The sequence below is a fragment of the Saccostrea echinata genome, unplaced genomic scaffold, assembly GCF_033153115.1.
Source record: "Saccostrea echinata isolate AGI-Se365-2 ecotype Australia unplaced genomic scaffold, CSIRO_AGI_Sech_v1 ptg000002l, whole genome shotgun sequence".
Taxonomy (NCBI): domain Eukaryota; kingdom Metazoa; phylum Mollusca; class Bivalvia; order Ostreida; family Ostreidae; genus Saccostrea; species Saccostrea echinata.
The window spans coordinates 6,579,634-6,601,000 of record NW_026889751.1 but is presented as its reverse complement, the minus strand read 5'-3'; the positions used below and the strand labels follow the sequence as shown (position 1 = coordinate 6,601,000).

At 32.9% G+C, this 21,367-nt stretch overlaps 2 protein-coding genes and 1 pseudogene across 2 annotated transcripts; 1 reads left to right on the top strand and 2 right to left on the bottom strand.

The window, feature by feature from the left end:
- Window positions 1-8,710: 8,710 nt before the first annotated feature.
- Window positions 8,711-11,556, bottom strand: LOC133206194 (uncharacterized). The gene is made up of 4 exons (XM_061342135.1): window positions 11,376-11,556; window positions 11,062-11,214; window positions 10,008-10,120; window positions 8,711-8,778 (listed from the first exon to the last, which is right to left on the bottom strand). The coding sequence occupies exons 1-4, from the start codon at window positions 11,549-11,551 to the stop codon at window positions 8,711-8,713; spliced, it is 510 nt and encodes a 169-aa protein (XP_061198119.1). The 5' UTR covers window positions 11,552-11,556.
- A 3,058-nt stretch (window positions 11,557-14,614) lies between these two features.
- LOC133203903 (selenoprotein N-like) lies at window positions 14,615-17,307 on the bottom strand (annotated as a pseudogene).
- A 31-nt stretch (window positions 17,308-17,338) lies between these two features.
- Window positions 17,339-19,516, top strand: LOC133206184 (uncharacterized). The gene is made up of 4 exons (XM_061342123.1): window positions 17,339-17,610; window positions 18,690-18,851; window positions 19,150-19,262; window positions 19,437-19,516. The coding sequence occupies exons 1-4, from the start codon at window positions 17,354-17,356 to the stop codon at window positions 19,502-19,504; spliced, it is 600 nt and encodes a 199-aa protein (XP_061198107.1). The 5' UTR covers window positions 17,339-17,353; the 3' UTR covers window positions 19,505-19,516.
- The last annotated feature ends 1,851 nt before the right edge of the window (window positions 19,517-21,367 follow it).

Sequence of the window (21,367 nt, the reverse complement as noted above, 5' to 3'; positions counted from 1 at the left end):
TTGTATAAAGACCATTTGTTTTTATGTCATTTAAATTTTGAATCACTTTATATTTATTTCTTTACGATATGGCTGATTAAGCAGTAATATTCTTTAGCTGAGCACGGTAAGCGCAGACGGAAGGCATACTGGCTGCGGGAAAGCCAGCATATGGTTATACACCTATAATTGTAGTAAAGTTATTTTGGTTACGATTAGATCACACAACGTTATAAACAGACGTCAAAATATGTAAGATCTATACAATTTGATTTGATGTTTAGTATATTTAGAAATGACATACACGTTTTTAGATTTTACCTTATTAAATTGAGATCTCCATCTTAGAATTACTTGATCACACTTCACATGTTATCATCACGGAAGTACTATTTCATTTATCAACATTACTTGCATATACAGTGTAAAATTTTACAATATACAAATACTTGTATAGATTATTTAGTATGTATACACATAAATTGTTTGTACTGTTTGTAATTGTAGAAATCATGCTTGTTGTTTGTGATGCCTGAAAGGGCCCTGATTTGGAAATAAAGAATCTTATCTACCATACTATCATCATCAACAAATAAATAAATAAATAAATAAATAAATAGTGTATTCCATCTCATGTTCTCATTAATGTTAGTACGTATCCAACAGTAGATAATTAACTATCTTTAGTAAGAAAACCTTTTTATACTAAGCACTTTAAGTTTAAACTCGGCATTGCATAAGTAGAACCTCGTTATAAACGAGTACTTTCATCACGTAGACGTTAAACTGCGGGGGGGGGGGGGCAGTAGGGTAAAGAGACACAGTTACGCTCTGTATTGTTAATTATTAGTCATGCACAATTGTTTACGAATCAGAGCAAACATTCCTGGTAATTTATTATTTATATTAACCTTAAACTAGATGTGTTGCGTCTCAATATAAATATATCCACTATACATGTAAATTATATTCTTTTAGAACTTGAAAAGCTACTTACTTTCATGCGAATCAATTCAATTATTTGGAAGAGAACAATTTAAATGTTATCATTCATAGATTATAAACCCTGCATTTCAATAGAATAAGAAAGACATTTGAACTTTTTCTCTAGATACTTGGTTCATCTGTTCATTTTAATCACAGGCTTCTATAGCAGTAAATTTCAGTATGTTGTAACAAAGCAAGAGAGGAATGTGCTAGAATGGGGTTCCTAATCCGATATTCTATTGCGGGGCAAATGACCTTGGCTGTGTAAAGATATGCACTGCAAAATCCTTAAATAGTTCAGTAAAGTTAACTATAGGGTCGTTTCCAGATGTGATGGGAAGTTCGATCAGGAAAAAGATCGCAAAAGTAATTAACTCAGTTACCAAGCATAATTAATCTAGTTACAACAGAGGATATTTTATATATACAATTAGTCTGGCAGTAAGCTAAAATTTTTAAAAGCGGGCTTAAAAATAGTGAACTGCCAACTTGATTTAATATCATTTATAGTAGTAGTAGTATCATTGATATATATTCTGGGGGTCACGGCTGGTTTTGTGAGTAGAGTGTTAAGCTACCCCCACGTTTGTGGCGGCGTGCATATTACATGAGTAACTATGCACGTTTGGCGGATTTAGCTTAACACAATTCATCTCGACTAGCGCCGCTGTGAACAGGGCGCGGCTGCAACATAATTATTTTGACAACTGGTCAATGGAAAACAATTGACAGAACATTGATTAATTGAAGTATTGTTTGGCTTAAACATAAACTTACTACAATTCATTGAATTGAGTGAGTATTGATTGATTGAACATTGATTGATTGAACATTGATTGATTGAATATTGAAACATTGATTGATTGAACATTGATTGATTGAATATTGATTGATTGATTTAATATTGATTGATATTATTGAAAATGGATTGATTCATTGGACTGAAACTTTTTGATTGATTCAACTGAATATTCATTAATTGATTGGATATTCATTAATTGAATTGATAAATTTATTGATTGATTGATTGAACTTGATATTGATTGATTCAATTGAATATTGATTGATTGATTGAATATTGTTTTATAAGGCTGGCGCACCGCAAAATTTGGAAAGCAAACGCCAGTCTTATAGTGTAAAAAATGACATGTGTACAGTTAATATTGATTGATTGATTGTTTGCTTTGATTGGAGGTGTGCCAAAAACCAATTGGGTCGGCACCCACTGAACACATGTACCTTAAATAATTGATCTGCAACCAGCCGTGGCCATATGATGCCAAACTTAATAAATAAATAATTAAGAAATGGTGTCACTTGTTTTTTAGTGGTAGTCTGTGATAATCGGATTTATGTAGTGAATGCGTTATAAATCCATTTATCACAGCGCCCCACGTGGAAGGATGCGCGCGCAATATATGCGCAAGCATTTGTACATTCCATTCTCACACCATTTCCAAATGTTGCACGTTTAGGGTTTGCTGTGAATTTTTAAGAAAATTTACCCGCCCTTCCACATCCCATATTACTTTGAGTTGTTTTCTGCGCTGAGTTCTTTTCATTTCAGAGAAAGAAGCCTAAGGAGCCAAGCTGTCAATCATTCTAAGACCTTGCCTTAGTTACGACCGGCCAAAGCTGCCATTCCTCGCCATACAGTGATGAATGCTATCGTGATGGACACTTCCAAGTACCAGAAGGAAGGATTTCGCTCACCCAATCGTATTGGCTTATTGACTCTAAACAGGGTGAAGCTACAACACGATAACTATCGATCAAGGACTAGACAACACCCATCGTCACGGCTGGTCATCTTATTATGCGGACAGTATTGTCTCTGTAATTGACAGAGCGAAGAGCCAGTTGGAGAGATACATCGTATAGCGCTTAACACAAATCATCTTGACACGCGTCGCTGTTAACAGGGCGCAGCTGCAACTTGATTATGTGGATAACTTATCGATGGAAAACAATTAATTGACTTGATAATTAACACAGAACATTGATTAATTTATTGAAATATTGTTTGGCTTAAACATAAACTTACTACAATTCATTGAATTGAGTGAGTATTGATTGATTGAACATTGATTGATTGAACATTGATTGATTGAATATTGAAACATTGATTGATTGAACATTGATTGATTGAATATTGATTGATTGATTTAATATTGATTGATATTATTGAAAATGGATTGATTCATTGGACTGAAACTTTTTGATTGATTCAACTGAATATTCATTAATTGATTGGATATTCATTAATTGAATTGATAAATTTATTGATTGATTGATTGAACTTGATATTGATTGATTCAATTGAATATTGATTGATTGATTGAATATTGTTTTATAAGGCTGGCGCACCGCAAAATTTGGAAAGCAAACGCCAGTCTTATAGTGTAAAAAATGACATGTGTACAGTTAATATTGATTGATTGATTGTTTGCTTTGATTGGAGGTGTGCCAAAAACCAATTGGGTCGGCACCCACTGAACACATGTACCTTAAATAATTGATCTGCAACCAGCCGTGGCCATATGATGCCAAACTTAATAAATAAATAATTAAGAAATGGTGTCACTTGTTTTTTAGTGGTAGTCTGTGATAATTACAATTATCAGCCTAATAAGTGATATGATAATAATCTTTGATAAAATATTTCAAAAATAAAAACAAATATTTCCATAGACAATTTTCCTAGGCAATTAATTAATTTGCCGATAATGGATATAAAATTCAGGATTATGTACAACCCGAGATAATCAAGTAATTTACACATTTAAGCTGAAATTGAGCCCTTTACAATATTAATTACAGACTAATTCTATCAGACACTTATTCAATGATCAATTAAATCAATTTTGATAAGTATACTCTTCACGCTTTTTAGACATTCTAAAAAGGTTTTCATTTAATCAAAATTTATTAATCACAGTACTTCTTTTTATGAAATTTGTAAAACACCGAATATTCGAATCTTAAATTTATATTCGAATATCAACCCATCGAATGAATATTCGAATGTTCGAATATTCGTTGACATCCCTACAATCAATCAATAAATTATTTTCTACAGAGATATTATGAATAAAGGTTTTATTGTCATTTATCTGTCTAACCGCCAAAAGACCACAGAATATCTGTTATTACTCTATATCTTAAATTAATTTTAAAATTTTACATGAACAACCGAGAAGAGTTTTATCGCCCCTAACTGTAAAATAGTTTTTTATTTTCGTTTTTTTTTTTAAATTAAAATAGCACGTATAACCTCAGTGTAACATTTTTCACACTGAGGTTAATTTTTACATTTTTCACACTTGGGTTATTTTTTATATTATGGATAGCAACGTTACATCAGGATTTCTCATATAGAAAAACTAAGTTTAAGTAGGAATTAATTTTGTTTTTGTTTTACGTCCCTCTCGAGAATTTTTCACTCATATGGAGACGCCACCACCTGCTGGTGGAGAGCTGCAAATTTTGACCTATGCTCGGCACTTAGGGCCATTGAACAGTGAGGGATCTTTTTCGTGTCAGCACCTACTGCGACACGGGACCTCGGTTTATACGGTCTCATCCGAAGGACTGGTCTCCACATCCCACAGTGAGATTCGAACCCGTGACGTAAGGATCAACTCCTTACTCCGCGACTCTAGAGCAGACGCTCTTACCACTGCGCCACGCGGGCGACACCTCACGCGACGGGTGTAACTCCTCAACGGGGGATGCATTCCCCTTCTAGGTACCTGTTCCCACCTCTGTCTGGAACTGTCCGTTTAATGCCCTCTTCATAGATTTATATTGTTTATATTTTTTTTTATATCGGTCACACTCTTCGTTATTTTCAACCTTTAAACAAAAATCCTATATTTCTATTATATGAGAGTACGTGGTAAATTATACGTGTATTTTAGAAGAAAAAAAATATTCCAATGAAGCCCAAAATAAAAGTGTTCCTCGTCATAAGAATTTTTGTACAAAAAGATATAATTTATATATGACAACATTAGAGGGGATAAGTTACAGTGAAATCACTGAAGCTTGAATTAAGAGATTAAATTATTAATATTTTTCATGGCATGAAGAGATCCAAAAACTTAAGTCAAAATCGAAATCAAATCTCTACAGACTAATATTTTTTTCCTTCAAGCAACGAAAATTTGACCCACTAAAATTAGTAATTTTACAAAATTATATTTTTAATATTTCAAACTTCAAGTAAACATCCACTATCTAACAAGTACATGTATGTAGAAATAATTAAGATGCTTTTCTTCTTTCCGACTAGGGACAATTAAAAAGAAATGGGGATAAAAGCTTTAAAGGTGCTTGGACACAGATTTGAAGTTAATATTTTCTCAAGTTTTCGGTATAATATCATGACTTATGTGTTACTCTGGCATTTCAATCAGAAATAAAATAAAAAAAAACTTATTTTATCTGGAAGTTATTGAAACTCAGTCATTCTACAAAAACATGACCAATTAAGAATTTTTTTATGTCGCTTACAAATTTAGCATTGTAATATCTAAACTATAAATTTAAAGTTCGATTTCAACTATAAGACTTCACATATACACATGGCTTTGTAAATATTTACCGATAAAAACATATGTATATGCAGTACAAGTTTTGATATGAACATAATGTAATGTAGAAAAACGTATTCCACTGCAAATCTTAAAGTCGCTTCACTTAGTTACAAATTACAAGATGAAATTTTCAGCCGTAAAATCGTTCCGAATAGATTGCAATGAATGTTAAAAAATGTCTTTAATTCTATATAAAAAGAAATCAAACCACTTCTCGCAAAGAAATGCATGGATCTCCTTTCACGCGAAATCATAAGCATGTCGCTTAAAATCGATTAACTTCCGTAACGATTTTGTTTTAAAGTTTACGCATAGAATGCAGATTTAACAAGCATTCTGAGAGTATTGCATTAGCATTACTAGTCCCCTACCGGCAAGTGTAATCTGGTTCCCGTTAAGAATTGAAAATGTCATAATTCCGCCAAAAATTTATGAAGCGGAACGAAATGCAAACTTGATCTATAACTAATCAAGGTTAAGTCACATACCAAAAATCAGCTCAATATCTGAAAGCGTATAGAAGAAAATTGCGGAAAACCCCTAAAAATTGAAAAGGCCATAATTCCATCAAAAATCAATGAAGCGGAACGAAATGCAAACTTGATCTTACACTCACATACCAAAAATCAGCTCAATATCTGCAAGCGTTTAAGAAAAAAGTGCGGAAAACCAAGTGGGACAGACTGACAGACAGACAGAGGGACAGACAGACGGACAGACAGATAGTCAGACGGACGGACAGACTCAGAGGAAACCTATAGTCCCCTCCGGTTTCACCGGTAGGGGACTAAAAAAGAACTGAAACTTATCTGAAAGTGACCATGAAACCTTATATCATCGATTCTAGTTGCGAGTCAGCTATTTTAGACGATTACATTTTCGACATAACAAAATGAATTAGACAAAAACAGTTGTCTCTCTTAAAAATTTAACTTCCTTAACGGTAATTCAGGAAATTTTTGCATTAAAGGTATAAAAAAATTTATTATTTTGGGAGCGAAATGCTTCATACTTTTGTTTAATATCCTAAAACAAACTTTGATTTTAACTATTGAAGAGAATTTTAATTTTTATTGCTGGGAATTAACTTCCGTAACGATATTTTTCCCGAAAATTTAATTTAAATTCGGATTCATGCGAGACTTCATGAATCATACTTTAGCTTTCTTTACTGAACATCAGAAACGAAAATTGGTCAAATTCAGCTTTATTTAAAAAATAATAAGGCTTGATCAAGCATTAACTTCCGTAACATTACCTTAAAATCAATGGTATCTTGAAATTGTTGTAAGAAGTTAACGATACCAGATTTGTGGACAATTCTTTGTCTTCAAGTTCACTGATATGTCCTTTAGAGAATTATGATGTTCATTTTGCTATTTGAAACAATTATTTTTTTCATGTTTTCTAATCTGAATTGGTCCATTTATCGTAGAATGACTGACTACATATTTCGGGACGCGTTTGATTGATACATCCTAGCACTTTCATAAAGCAAACTTTATCCTTAATACTTAAGAAAAGTAAAATTTTTGTTGGGTATTAATGAAATATATTCAAACTATAATCCAGAAAAGAGTAGAAATGTAAGAAAGCAAAACCAACTCACCAGTATTGTCAGTCCGTGCTCAATGATGTGTGCAGAGTTTGACAAATTGAACATACCCGGTGAAACATAAGCGTTATCAATAACAGAACTCGTGCCCTGTTTACAAAAACAGTTTACGTTTCACGGGTGTGTTCAATTTGTTAAACTCTGCACACATCACTGCATGAGCACGGACTGACAATATTGGTGAGTTGGTTTTGCTTTCTCACATTTCTACTCTTTATTTTCTGGATTATAGTTTAATATTTTTCATTAATGCACAACAAAATTTCTACTTTTCTTAAGTATTAAGGATAAAGTTTACCTTGTGAAAGTGCATAGATGAGTCAATCAAACGCGTCCCGAAATCTGTAGTTTCAATAATTTCCAGATAAAATAAGTTATTTATTTTATTTCCATGTGAAATGCTATAAAAACATATAAGTTATGATATTTTACCGAAAATTTGAGAAAATATTAACTTCAAATCTGTGTCCGAACACCTTTAAGACAAATGTTTTTCGTTCTTATAAGTTTTAAAAAATATATTGGGACCAGGAAATTGCTGGAGATAGATAAAATAAAATTAAACTTTCCTCGTGGTACCATATAAAACGTGATGAAATCACGCACTACTTTAACGACGACTCAGTAAGCTTATATTGTATTGAAGAAATCTGTCTGATCAAAAATTGCCCAAAAATGTATTTTTGAGACAGATATTTTTAAGGACGATCACTGTAAGTATAACTGATTTTAGCGTGTAATTTTCCAATTAAGTTTAATTCTTTTTTCTTTTCATGGCTGCAGTGTGGCAGGGACATTCTGTAATGTATACTATGGAAACTATACAAACAAGAGGCACATGGGCCATAACGCTCACGTAAATAACTACGACTCTTCTGTTTTCCAACAGCAGATCCCCCCCCCCCCCATCTATTCCTCTACAAAACTTTGATCATACAATGTGGCCCAACCCTACCTCCGGGGTATCATGATTTTAACAAACTTGAATTTACACATCCTGATGATGCTTTCATATAAATTTGATAAATCATAGATTTGCTGTTCTTTACAAGATTTTATTTTTCCTTTATAATCCTATAGATGTAAAACTTCGATCTCCAATTGTAGCCCCATCCTAACCCCGGGGTCTTGATTTAAAAAAGGAATCTTCACTATTTTATAAAGCTTTCACATACGTTTCATCCTTTTTGGTCCTTTGGTTCTTGAGAAGAGGATTTTTAAAAGATGTTAAATCTTTACTATTTTTAAATAATCTCCCCTTGAAGAGGGTGTGGTCCTTCATTTGAAAAAACTTAACCCCCCTTACCCAAGAATACTTTTTGACAAGTTTGGATTAAATTGGCTACGTCCTTATTTATTTGTCAAAAAACAACACTTGAACATATTTATTGGAGGGGAGGAGGGGGGCACGTTGAATTTATAAACAAAGGTGTAAAATACACCGGTATATACATGTATAAATAACTTTTTAAAAAGTGTTTCAGTACTTTTATTGTAATCCACATGTAACATTGACGGATATTAGAACATTCTAACCCAGTACACCAGCATTATGAAGATTGATCAGATCGTCTTTAATTGCAGGAATTTCAGAAAGCGCTGAAATATATGAAGTTCAAGATAAGCATCTGCATGAATGAGGTTCAAAGTGAAATATCAATACAGATTCCGTAAAATATTCAGTGAACATTGCACTCAAAAATAAAGTATTGATAGTTCTGATATTCAAGTGATCCATTTGGAAAATATGACATTAAAGATACATATGAGGCGCCGTTTTGGTATTTACGGCCAAAAAGTGATATCACCTATTCGAATAGGTGATATCACCTATTCAATTGGTGATATCACCTATTCGAATAAGTGATATCACCTATTCAGCTTCTGAATAGGTGATATCACCTATTCGAATAAGTGATATCACCTATTCGAATAGGTGATATCACCTATTTGATTTGAATTGGTGATATCACCTATTCGAATAGGTGATATCACTTATTCGAATAGGTGATATCACTTATTCAAATAGGTGATATCACTCATTCAAATTGAATAGGTGATATCACTTATTCGAATAGGTGATATCACCTATTCAGCACAAATAGGTGATATCACCTATTCGAATAGGTGATATCACCTATTCATTTCGAATAGGTGATATCACCTATTCGAATAAGTGATATCACCTATTCGAATAAGTGATATCACCTATTCGAATAGGTGATATCACCTGTTCGAATAGGTGATATCATCTATTCAATTTGAATGAGTGATATCACCTATTTGAATAGGTGATATCACCTATTCGAATAGGTGATATCACTTATTCGAATAGGTGATATCACTTTTTGGCAGTAAATACCAAAACGGCGCCTCATAGATACACGACGTATAGCTGAACTAACAACAAATGTTACGCATATGTTACGTAATTTTGGACTTGAATCGTAAAAAAAAATTATAATAGCGTATTAATAATGCTACTGGAAAAATGTTTCTTTTTTAACACCTTGAGTTAAAAAAAAATTAAAACAAAATGCACGTATTTAAAAACAATTTCATAAACAATATTTCATCAATAAATTCATATGGAGATAGACGTCAAATAATTCAGTACGCGAGTGGAAATCTATACACTGCACTGAAATGATATGAAGTCACACAAAAAATCTTTTGTAATCATATTATATCACCAGAGACAAGACAAATTTTGAGTTTTACAGTAAAAACATTGGAATTTGGCTTAAGTGACCAAACGACTAATGTTGTTAACACGTATCGCAATGGTATGATGTGCGTGCGTCAATTTCTACTAAAAATAAACTTACGTAAGCAGTGATTGGCCACTAGAGCGTAGCCCTTGCAGCATACAAGGTTCGCATCAGGACATGACGTCTTAATCGTCTTACTCCTGTATGTTGGTTTATACATAGGTGATGAACTGTCAAGCAAAATCAATTACGAATTTAATTATAATTGTATTTAAATAAATATGTATTTTTGTACTTTTTAATAACTACGATTAATCCACTGTATTTTGAAATTTCTAACTCAATTTTACAAACTGTAATCCACTGTATTTTGAAATTTCTAACTCAATTTTACAAACCTATATACAAAAGTAAATTTTGTTATTGCAAGCAATAGCATAATTAATCCCGAAGTGACCAAAACGGATTGTTGTTTTCTTAAGCAACTACTAATTTCAGAAATTCTGAAAATTTCAATTTTTCAAAAATTTACCCATTTTCCAAGGGAACGGCGACTGATTTTGAAAATGTTTAACTCCAGAAACTTTGGAAGACTAACAGATCAATATTTTGTAGTTTGAAGAGCATTTAGAGGAAAAAGTTCAAATTTAAAAGAAAAAAAAAATCCCCTTCATTTATTACATGGCAACAATGAAAAGTTTATCCAACCATTTTTATTGTGTAGAAATCAGTTTGGCCAATCATGACAATGAGCACACAGCAGGTGTGACCGGTCTACAGGGGATGCTTGCTCCTCCGTAGCGCCTGATCCCACCTCTGATGATTTTTAGAGGTCCATGTTTGTTCTGATATTTAATTTTTAACTTTCCTTTGTTTCATTGACTACGGTAGCAATTCTTAACTAGGCTTTGTGATTAATAATCCTGTCAAGTTTTATTCAGATTTTTATTAAGATTTTTCAAGCCAACTGCGAGAACACTTTTGAACAAAATTCAAGATTGAGCAGTTGGCTCTGGGTGACATGAATAAAAGAGGGATACATGCTTTTCAATCTGTATGTCCTTTGCGGGTATTTTAGTGCATATAGAATCAAATCCAAAAGATGGATAATATTCATGAAATCAAATGACCTTTTACTGGAATAAAAAAGTCAGTTATTGTCCTTACTCACATGTAGTAATAATGATGTCTGGAACAACTGCTGAGCCAGAGAAATCCACAGCTGGTATACGTTACACGGTCCCTGATCTTTGAAACGTACATGAGCTGGGAGTGGGTTTCAATGATAGTTTTGGTAGTGGCTACGTTGCAACACCAATGCGCCCTGAATGATTTAGCATTGTTGCTTTTAGAAATACTGAATACATGTACTTAGTTAATTTTCTTTTCTATTATAGGGAATGATAAAATGGAAGATTGGCTTTCCGTGGCACAAGCTTTTAATTTTTTTACTACAATTCTAATGCGATGGATCCAAATACTTACGTAGCATTTCCATGGAGAATCACTTCGCGTAAAACGCGTTGGACACTTTCAGGTAAGTTAGACAGCTCGGTTTCTCCAAGATTTCTTTTTTGCTTTTCATTAAGAAAGTCAAGTGGATCTTCACATAGTGCAAAGCAAAATAAAAGAACATGCAGGAGTAAACGAAATGTGACCATTGCTGAAACTTTTGTAGGACTTTCAAAAGCGAAAGTTATTCAATGAATGTAATTTTTACACCTGTTTTTCCTAAGTGCTGTAAGGTCTTGCAGATTAGAATGACACTTTAACCCCAGAAATAATCCTTAAGTACACTAAGATAAACTAGGCATTGCAATAGTTAATAAGCAACAATATACTTTCAGAAATATCGACCAATAGATGAAGGATAACCTTTGTTACAGAAAGCACTATATGCCTATATATGCCGGGAAATAAAGTCATCAACATCTATCAGCTGTCTATTGATTTTAATCCCAAGAAGGTGAATATTGCATGATAATATATATCTGCGTATTATCTTGGTTTAAATTATAGCAAAATTAAATTGCAAAATTCGTCAGTAATATGTATAGATAAAATTAAAAAAAAATACCAGGGTAGGGCATTTTTTATTCACTTTAGATAAATAAAGGACGGTTGTTTATGTCAGCAATATTAGTGTACTTAGACATAATGATAACCTTTTGTTGTACACTTATAAGTGTAGTTCATATTCTGTATTAAAGATCATTCCTATTTGTCGCTCATATATTACGACCTCTCTAAAGAAATGAATTACGAAACAACACAGACGATCACATGCAAAGACAACAACAAAGTTCAGATCTTTACATCAATATATTTTTTTTATAAACACCTAAAAAAACAAACCTAATCAAAAAATAGATATGAAATCTATTGATAACCATTAATAACCATTACGTCATTTTCAAAGTGTTTGTAAGAAAAGGAAATTTCGTATGAATTTATTAATTACACGATAATATGATAAACAAGCATTCTGAGAGTATTGCATTAGCAATACTAGTCCCCTACCGGCAAGTGTAATCTGGTTCCCGTTAAAAATTGAAAATGCCATAATTCCGTCAAAAATCAATGAAGCGGAACGAAATGCAAACTTGGTCTATAACTCATCAAGGTAAAGTCACATACCAAAAATCAGCTCAATATCTGCAAGCGTTTAGAAAAAAAATGCGGAAAACGCTGAAAAATTTAAAAGGCCGTAATTCCGTCAAAAATCATTGAAGCGGAACGAAATGCAAACTTGATCTGTAATTCATCAAGATACACTCACATACCAAAAATCAGCTCAATATCTGCAAACATTTAGGAAAAAAGTGCGGAAAACCAAGTGGGACAGACTGACAGACAGACAGAGGGACAGACAGACAGACAGACGGACGGACAGACTCAGAGGAAACCTATAGTCCCCTCCGGTTTCACCGGTAGGGGACTAATAAGAATTGTACATTATTCACACTACCAATACGTATGATTCTTAAGATTACAAAAAATGTTAAAAAATAAATTATGACACTGCATTCTTTTTAAGTAATTCAAGTGACAAAAGAAGAGTCTGAGATTTTTTGATTTGTTTGAATCAAATTACAAAAGATAATGAAGTGCAGAATGAGTTTATTTTAGAGTTAATTTTCAAAAAAAAAAAAAAAAAAAAACTGCTATAAATTATGAAGACATATTTGATAATGTTGGATATCTCGAGAGTTATGGAATGAATATTACTGCACTCACATTTACACTATAGTTAATTGAAAACATTCTTTGATTGTAAGAAATGAACTTACAACTACATTTGAAAACATTACCATTTAGGGAAAATCATGAGAGAATTTAATATAACCCCCTCCCCCTCCCGAGTCAAAATTCGAACAAACTAAGCACACACTACACTATGATACACTATGATACTTGACTTGCAAAGTATTTTCACAAATCCCAGACAACTTTTTTCTTCTTTTTTTTATAAAAAAAATTCTACTTACATTTTTATTTGATAAAAAGATACACCCTTAACAAGCATTCTAGTCCCCTACCGGCAAGTGTAATCTGGTTCCCGTTAAAAATTGAAAATGCAATAATTCCGTCAAAAATTAATGAAGCGGGACGAAATGCAAACTTGATCTATAACTAATTAAGGTAAAGCCACATACCAAAAATCAGCTCAATATCTACAAGCGTTTAGAAGAAAATTGCGGAAAACCCGTAAAAATTGAAAAGGCCGTAATTCCGTCAAAAATCAATGAAGCGGAACGAAATGCAAACTTGATCTGTAACTCATCAAGATACACTCACATACCAAAAATCAGCTCAATATTTGAAAGCGTTTAGGAAAAAAGTGCGGAAAACCAAGTGGGACAGACTGACAGACAGACAGAGGGACAGACAGACAGACAGACAGACAGACGGACGGACAGACTCAGAGGAAACCTATAGTCCCCTCCGGTTTCACCGGTAGGGGACTAATAACCAAGTACTAACCCAGGTACCATGGATTGAATAATGCTTAATCATGATACTACATTGAAATGAATGTTTAAAGATTTTAATTAAGACTTAAAATAATTTCTCTCTTTCATTTTAGAGCTTTGAATGACTATTATTGTATCATATATAACTTAAAGATACATGTACATACCAATAAATTTTTTTATCTCCCACATAGAAGAGTTTATTTGTGTTTTTTTTTTTAATTTCTATCAATGGAAATGAAATTTTAATTTTGTAAAAATAGACCCTTGAAAATGTTGCCAGAAACTTTATAGGAAGGAACAAACTTCATTCATTTCAAAATTATATTGACCTGTTAAGTTACATTTTTCCACTTTTCACCAAATTATGTGGCCCGGTCAAAAATTTCCAGCGACAGAGGCACCTATTTAAGCAAAGATATATCGAATTTGGAAGAAAAAATTGTTAGTGTTATTTATCCTTAATTCGGCAAAATTATACTTATATTTCAATTACTTGTATCTTATTTTTACTTCAATGTCTATTCATCTAGCAGTCATTAATTGTTTACCATTTATGTGGGAAAATAAAGTTTCTGATTATTAGTGTTTGAAATCAGACAAGAGTATTCATAAACAATGACAGTGGCTTTTATTGAAAAAAATAAAAATAAGTACAAAATTAATGGAAACATACTGGAACTCAAGCTGCCCTTACTGCAAACCTAATAGTCATTTGGAATCCTTTTTTCAACTGTGTATCGAGCAGAAGTCTTTTTGATACGCCGTGTCATTCAGGAAACCAGACCAAATTTTGGTTGCATGCAGCGAAAATTCTCTATTCCCCTTTTCGGTCAGAGTAGCATCCTTGTTTTTTAAACTTGATATTTTAAACAAAATAATCTCTGCATCTCTTTTTCACCTTATTTTACGTTTATTTTCTTTAAAGCTCTGTAACATCTCTACCAGCTGCAGCCATTGCTCTTCTTAACATTTTAGAATATCTATAAGATAAGATATCTTCATACCTATAAAAAATGAAAACATGAATATTAAAGATCTGGGTTTTTGCCTCCACTGGAAAGTTTTACATTTGCATTTGTATTGAACTCATGCAATACTGAGTAATTTGAAATGATTGACATATATAAAGATGTTCTTACCCATTTTGACGAAATATTGTTTGTAAAAAAAATAATTCATAGAAAATTTATATCATTCTGATAAAAGTATTTTTAGAAAAGATATATCAATGAGATAATTTTACTCATCAAACTGGAGTATTTCTGGTAATTCTTCTTCAAGCAATTCGTTGAGATTTTCATAATGAGCAATGTTCTGCCTCTGGTCATATATTATTATCTCCACAGGAAAGCTGAAACACAGAATCCTACTTGAGGATATAAGCATTAAAAAATATATTTCAATTCTTTAAATTATTTTTTAAACTCTATGCCAAATGCTAATGGTATATATGAAAAATGAAGGTATATATGAAAAATGAAATGAAAATTGAGCTTACGAATAGGCATCAAGTGTTTCCGATGCCAGTTTTGAGACAACTCTGTTCGTTGAATGTACCAGCTTCTTCAGCCTTGCAACGAGGGACCAAGATGAAATGAAATTATTTTTCAGGAACTTCATTATGGGCGGACTCGCGAGTGGACCTTCGCGTAGAGTCCGCCCCGATCCTGAAAATAAATTAGTGCTTGATGTTCAAGGATACCAAATAAAGAAAATATGATGGCAGGAAGATGCAACTCTTTATTTCACTTTGGTTCATACTTACCTCAGCATGATTGATCATCAAGAGATCCCCATAATACAATATGATGAATTAATTTGCTCTCTGCTTTTGCAACCTCGATTGCTTCCTCAAATGGTAAGTAGTCTACCTATCATACATAAATTATCCTGACTTACGTTAAAATATGTGTTCACAAACATGAAACATGAAAATTACAATATTTTGGACTTTATTTTCAGGATTTTAGCAGATTTCAAAAAGGTTTCATTAAAACCCTCACCTGCTTAAAAGGAAAGAAAGCCTTTTCCAGATTGCCTTGGACTTCTTTGACAGACTTTTCACGTGACCACTTAAATAATTGTTCTTCAGAGTAAGGGATAGATTTCAAATCCATTAATGGAAGGTATCCGATGTCCACCATTAAATTATCGTCAGGTCTTTTACTCCCATACCATTCTAAATCTATATAAAACAAAGTTATTAATTTCTAGATAAATTCGAAATTTTTGTTGTAATTTGAATTGTCTCACAATATAATTCTCGCGTTACATTCCTAAAAATACTCCTTTGCATTTTATTTCTACCTCAAATTACTTAAAAGATCTCACTTTGATCAATATTTACCAACATTCAACTCGTTTGTGTTTGGAACATACAAATGAAAGTGAAGTATTTCTTTAGTTCTGATATTTAGAATTATATTTCCAGTAAAATACGCTGGGGTAAACCAGAAAGGTAACAGCGGTTTCTCGTTCAATTGAAATTCTGCATGGAACCTAAGGAAAAAAGTATTGTTAGTAATCCGATTCTTTAGGAGCACTTTGAACAGAGCAATTGTTTTTCATCTTATATTTGTTTTTGTGTTCGATATAAAGTGTTAGACTTCAAATACAGTCACCTAAAATAAATATCAACAATATCTCCATTTGTTGCTCGTAATGTTGAATATCCCCCTTTTGGTTCAAATCTTGTTTGTAGAAAGGGCCTTTCATGGAAGTTTTGGAGAAGGTCAAAGATAATTTCCTGTATCCCTGAATAAGCGGGTGGTTCATGGCGATTGTGGGATAACTCACCATTCTGACCTTCGTACAGCTTCCACACATCACCCACCTCCTTACCCGGCACAAAAAACTCCAGGAGACGGGACTCTTTCATGCAAGTGCTGTTATGGAATGGTTTTGTCCAACTTAAAAGTGCACTTATGTACTCTTCATCACTCTGAAACAATTTTGTTGAGTCAAATTATTGATAAAATTCATTTCAACATATAGTGATTTTACATTCATCAAGAGGAGAGTATAATGCGGATGAAATTTACCTTAACTAGATTGCTCCCAGAAACCTCATCTCCTAATGATTTCAAATCTAAAGGTTGGTAGTTAACGTCTATCAGGATTTCCCCGTTTTCACATGAACCTTTAATATCCTTCAAATATAAAAAAAATTTTTAGTACGGGATGACTGTATTTAATTTGTATCACACTTTCTATCAATGTTCTAAAAAATGGTATACATGTAATAGAATTAAATTATTATACAGTAAATATGAATTAACTATAAATACCTTAATATTTCTAACTGATTCGGCACCAGAGATCCTCGTCTTCGCCTCGGATTTGGCACTAGTGTTGCTATTTCTTTCGTAAATGACTATGCAAAGCAAGAATACAAAACAAATGAAGAAGAAAAACCAGTATTTCTGATACTGAAAACTCATAACGTATGCCTTCGAGTCCACCAGGCAGCCATCTTGAACAGCAATTATGACGCGTTCTTCGATAAAGTCTCGTCAGTTCTCTTATCTATTGACTGTTGGTAAACTCTCGCTGGCAATCATGGCACAAGGAATTGTATCCCTCTCTCTGCTAATTCTTGGATCTTGCTATCTGCTTTCCTCCCATCTTATAAAGAATCCCTTTACCCCTCAAGAACTTGCAATTCTTGCTAACGCCAAATTTAGCGACCTTCCTTTTCGATTACAAGTTGCTTTGAGAAGAAGACCCAAATCTGGGGATAACTCGTAAGTACTATTGATTTAACTTTACAAAATGGAAATGCAAGTCAAAATTATGACAAGATGTGCATTAAATATAGAATATAATAAAATAAAACATCTCGGTAAAAAATATAATTTACTGCAATTGCATATACATGTAATAAGTTCATTCGAAAATAAAAAGATTATGAGATAGATAGATTGTATATTGTTAAAAGTACCATTCGAGAATTTTTCTCTCATAAAGAGACCTCATCGTATGCCGGTGAAGGGCTTCAAGTTTAGAGCTATACTTGGCACTTAGGGCTATTGAGCAGTGAAGGTTCTTTATCGTGCCAACGCCTATCGTGACACGGGACCTGGTTTTTAATGTCTCATCCGAAAGACCCATGACTCAATTCTAATACCGGGCGCTTGGCGAAGGAACAGTCATTATCTTTGTTTACGTCTTAGGTTTGACGCGATGTGGCGAACATGAATCGAACACGGGCCTCCCGATCACGAAGCGAGCGCCCTATAACTAGGTTAAAGAGAAACTTTAATATTTAATGGCTATAGCTTAGTTTTTCATTAAACACCAAAAATATCTTGTTGCATTCAGAAGGAAATCAAGAAGGAAATCATTACTTTTCAGGTAACGCTCAGTCAAGGTCGTATTATCTCTAAAGGATATCAAGTTTTATTATATCTTTCCAACATCTTGTTAACATAAACTCGCAGAAGTTATTTAAAACAAAGAAATGCTATATTAATCAAACATTTTCATCAAAGAACTATAGGATTTAAAATTTCTTGACAGAAATTAATTACAGCAAAGTTGTTTTTAAAAAATAATCAAATTCTCCACGGATGAATTATTAACAGCTTTTACATTTGGACACTTTTTTTTTTAATTTTTGAAATAAAAAAAGAAAAGATATGTACTTTCTATTGATTTTTAATTTTAATTATTAAGGAAGTGGACTCCTCTTTTTGAGAAAAGAGGAATCATAAATAATCATAAATAATGTTTTACTTTTTTGTATTGTTTTTATAAACACAACTTGAATGGTTTACTTTGTACTTTTTAAATCCTTTACCAAAGTTTTAAACTTTTATTTTAGCCATTTTTGCTGCTCTACCGACACTAGTACTCCAATTGGTTACAAAACGGTTTCGAAGGTCGTCAGCGAAATAGTAAAGGTCGGAGTTCAAGTACAGGTTGGGGAGAATTCATGTGGATTTCTGAACACTGGAAAATGCCATCAAAATGAATTACGATATCAGTAAGTTATCTAAGATTTCAGAAACCAGCAAATCATCAAAATCAATAAGGATACCTGTAAGTAGTCAAGGATTTCATAATTCCGATCCCCTTCAAAGAATTAACATATTAGTAAGTTAAAATAAAGGATGTTTTACTTTGGAAACCGTTAAAGATGTTAGTAACTTATAGCAGAACGACCCAAATTCATATTGACTGAATTTCTAATACGCGTCAAAATTTATAAAACAGATTTTAACCTGCTTTTGAAATAGTTAACTTTGGAACAACTACACATATTTTTAAATACTTAATTACAGAGAAAAACTTATTACCCATCTGACTTATGAGGAGATGCCTCTGATTCAGCAGTGTCCCAATACAAACATTGTTTGTTGTAACCACTACGTAAACATCACTGGAAACTGCATGCGTATGTACAACATGTTGCTAATTGAAATGTAACATATTTAAAACTTTTTTTTAAAAAGCCTATTGTACAGATGAAGGCGTTTTGATTATTTTTGCAAAAAAAAATCATATCTAGTGGTATATCGTTTCTGAAGGTTTCCCTCCAGATGATACAGAGTTTTTTTTTTCATTGCAGTACTTGGTGAAGCAGCAGCCTATAAGCAGGATTTGATAGATCTTATGCAAGCAGGACTTCTTGGTTAAACATGTTTTATGTGTAATAAACATTGGAATATACTGTGTCAAATAGACAGCTTCAAATTTAATTGCTTTTTATCATAACTATTAAATGAAATACATCTTAAACAGAACGTCACCCAGCAAACAAGCTTAATGAAAAAGGTAAAAGATAACAACAGTGATCAATCTTATAAAAACTTCAAACAAAACAAATCTGTAAGCAGGACATAAACACGGACCCCTGGAATTCCAGAGGTGGGATCAGGTGTCTACGAGGAGTAAGTATTCCCTGTTGACCTGTCACACCCGCCGTGAGTCCTATGTATTGATCAACATTCCGTAGTCAAATTTAATATAAAAACAAAAGTCTAACAAATGGTAGGAAAAAAGTCAACCAAAATATGACCCAGTCATAGGTTAAATTTGCTCATAAGGTCATTGTCACGACCTTAGAATTTACGGAATGCTGACATTAAACGAGGTTGTTGAAATCCCTGTAACATCAACTTATGTGTGAGTAGCCGTCCTCGGTTTAAAAACTGGTCGTACTCAGAGCATGCTCTTGAGTAGCGAATAAGTCGGGAAACGCGTTCTGTTTTAATATAATGTCATCCAGCAAACGAGCTTGCACTTGACGCAACTTTAATATTTTGTTTTTGCTTTTTATCATAACCATTAGATAAAATACGTCCTCCACAAAATGTCATCTATCACCTGAGCGTTAGAGATGATGTCACATGTATGTCATTTTTCTGTTTCATGTTCGCTTTAGAAATTGTCATCTTGGTGAATTAAAACGTGTTAAGTTTCCATGCTACAAGGAAGAGTACCATCTTGTCATGTGTAAGTCACATAAACTTGAGTTATCTTCATTTGTCCATATTTTTACTTGTCTTACCAGCAAACACATGTTAAATCAATTTAACTGATTTCAAAATCTTTTCACTAATATTTTATTGAAATTTGTAATCAGCTCTATGACTAAACTCTATTTTTCTCAACTATTTTCGGTGGTGAAGATTATAAACAATGGAAAAATGCATATATAAGTGTATCTGAAATCTCGTTTGAAGTCAACATTTTGCAAATTCTATGCTGAAATATGGAGATAACGAACAGTATTCAAGCTCAAAGTCCATTAAAACAATACAAATCGGAAGCAGAGGAAATATGGACCTCCAAAAACATCAAAGGTGGGATCAGGTGCCATGGAGGAGTGAGCATCCCCTTCCGACCGGTCACAACCGCCCTGTGCCTCTTGCTTTAGAAATTGTTCATAAATATGCTCCTGTGTATCGAACTGAGAGATATACTCACCATATGCACGTGATAAGGGTATATTGCTGCTCTATATTATGGCTTTGTTTACAAATACACTCTGTTCTTAGGTCGAATGTTGACTGACGTCTTTCATACAATTTGTTAGGCCATAATTTTCATACTGATTTGAGTACGAATTTATCCTTTTACACAATCATTAAAATAGCACACGGAGGATGTGACAGGTAGACAAGGGATGCTTTCTTCTCCACGGCATCTGATCCCAAATTCGATGTTTTTTGAGGTCCTTGTTTACTCTGCTCAAAACTTGTATTGTTTCAATGGGACTTCTGAGCAAGATTACTGTTCGTTATGTTCATATTTTATGTATATATTGTCTTTTATCAGAGTAACCTTTAATTTATCTTAACTAGAAATTTAAACCTTCGAAAAAAGGTTGAAATGAAATTCATAAAAAAAAACATTTTTTTAAATGAAAACATTCTACAAAATTCATCCCCTTAAAAATTAAAATTTGTCTATGTTGTAAGCTGTTGAACTCTTCAAATTACCAAGTGTCTAAGATAAACTGAAAAGTATTTATGACTCATTTGAATTTGGAAATTT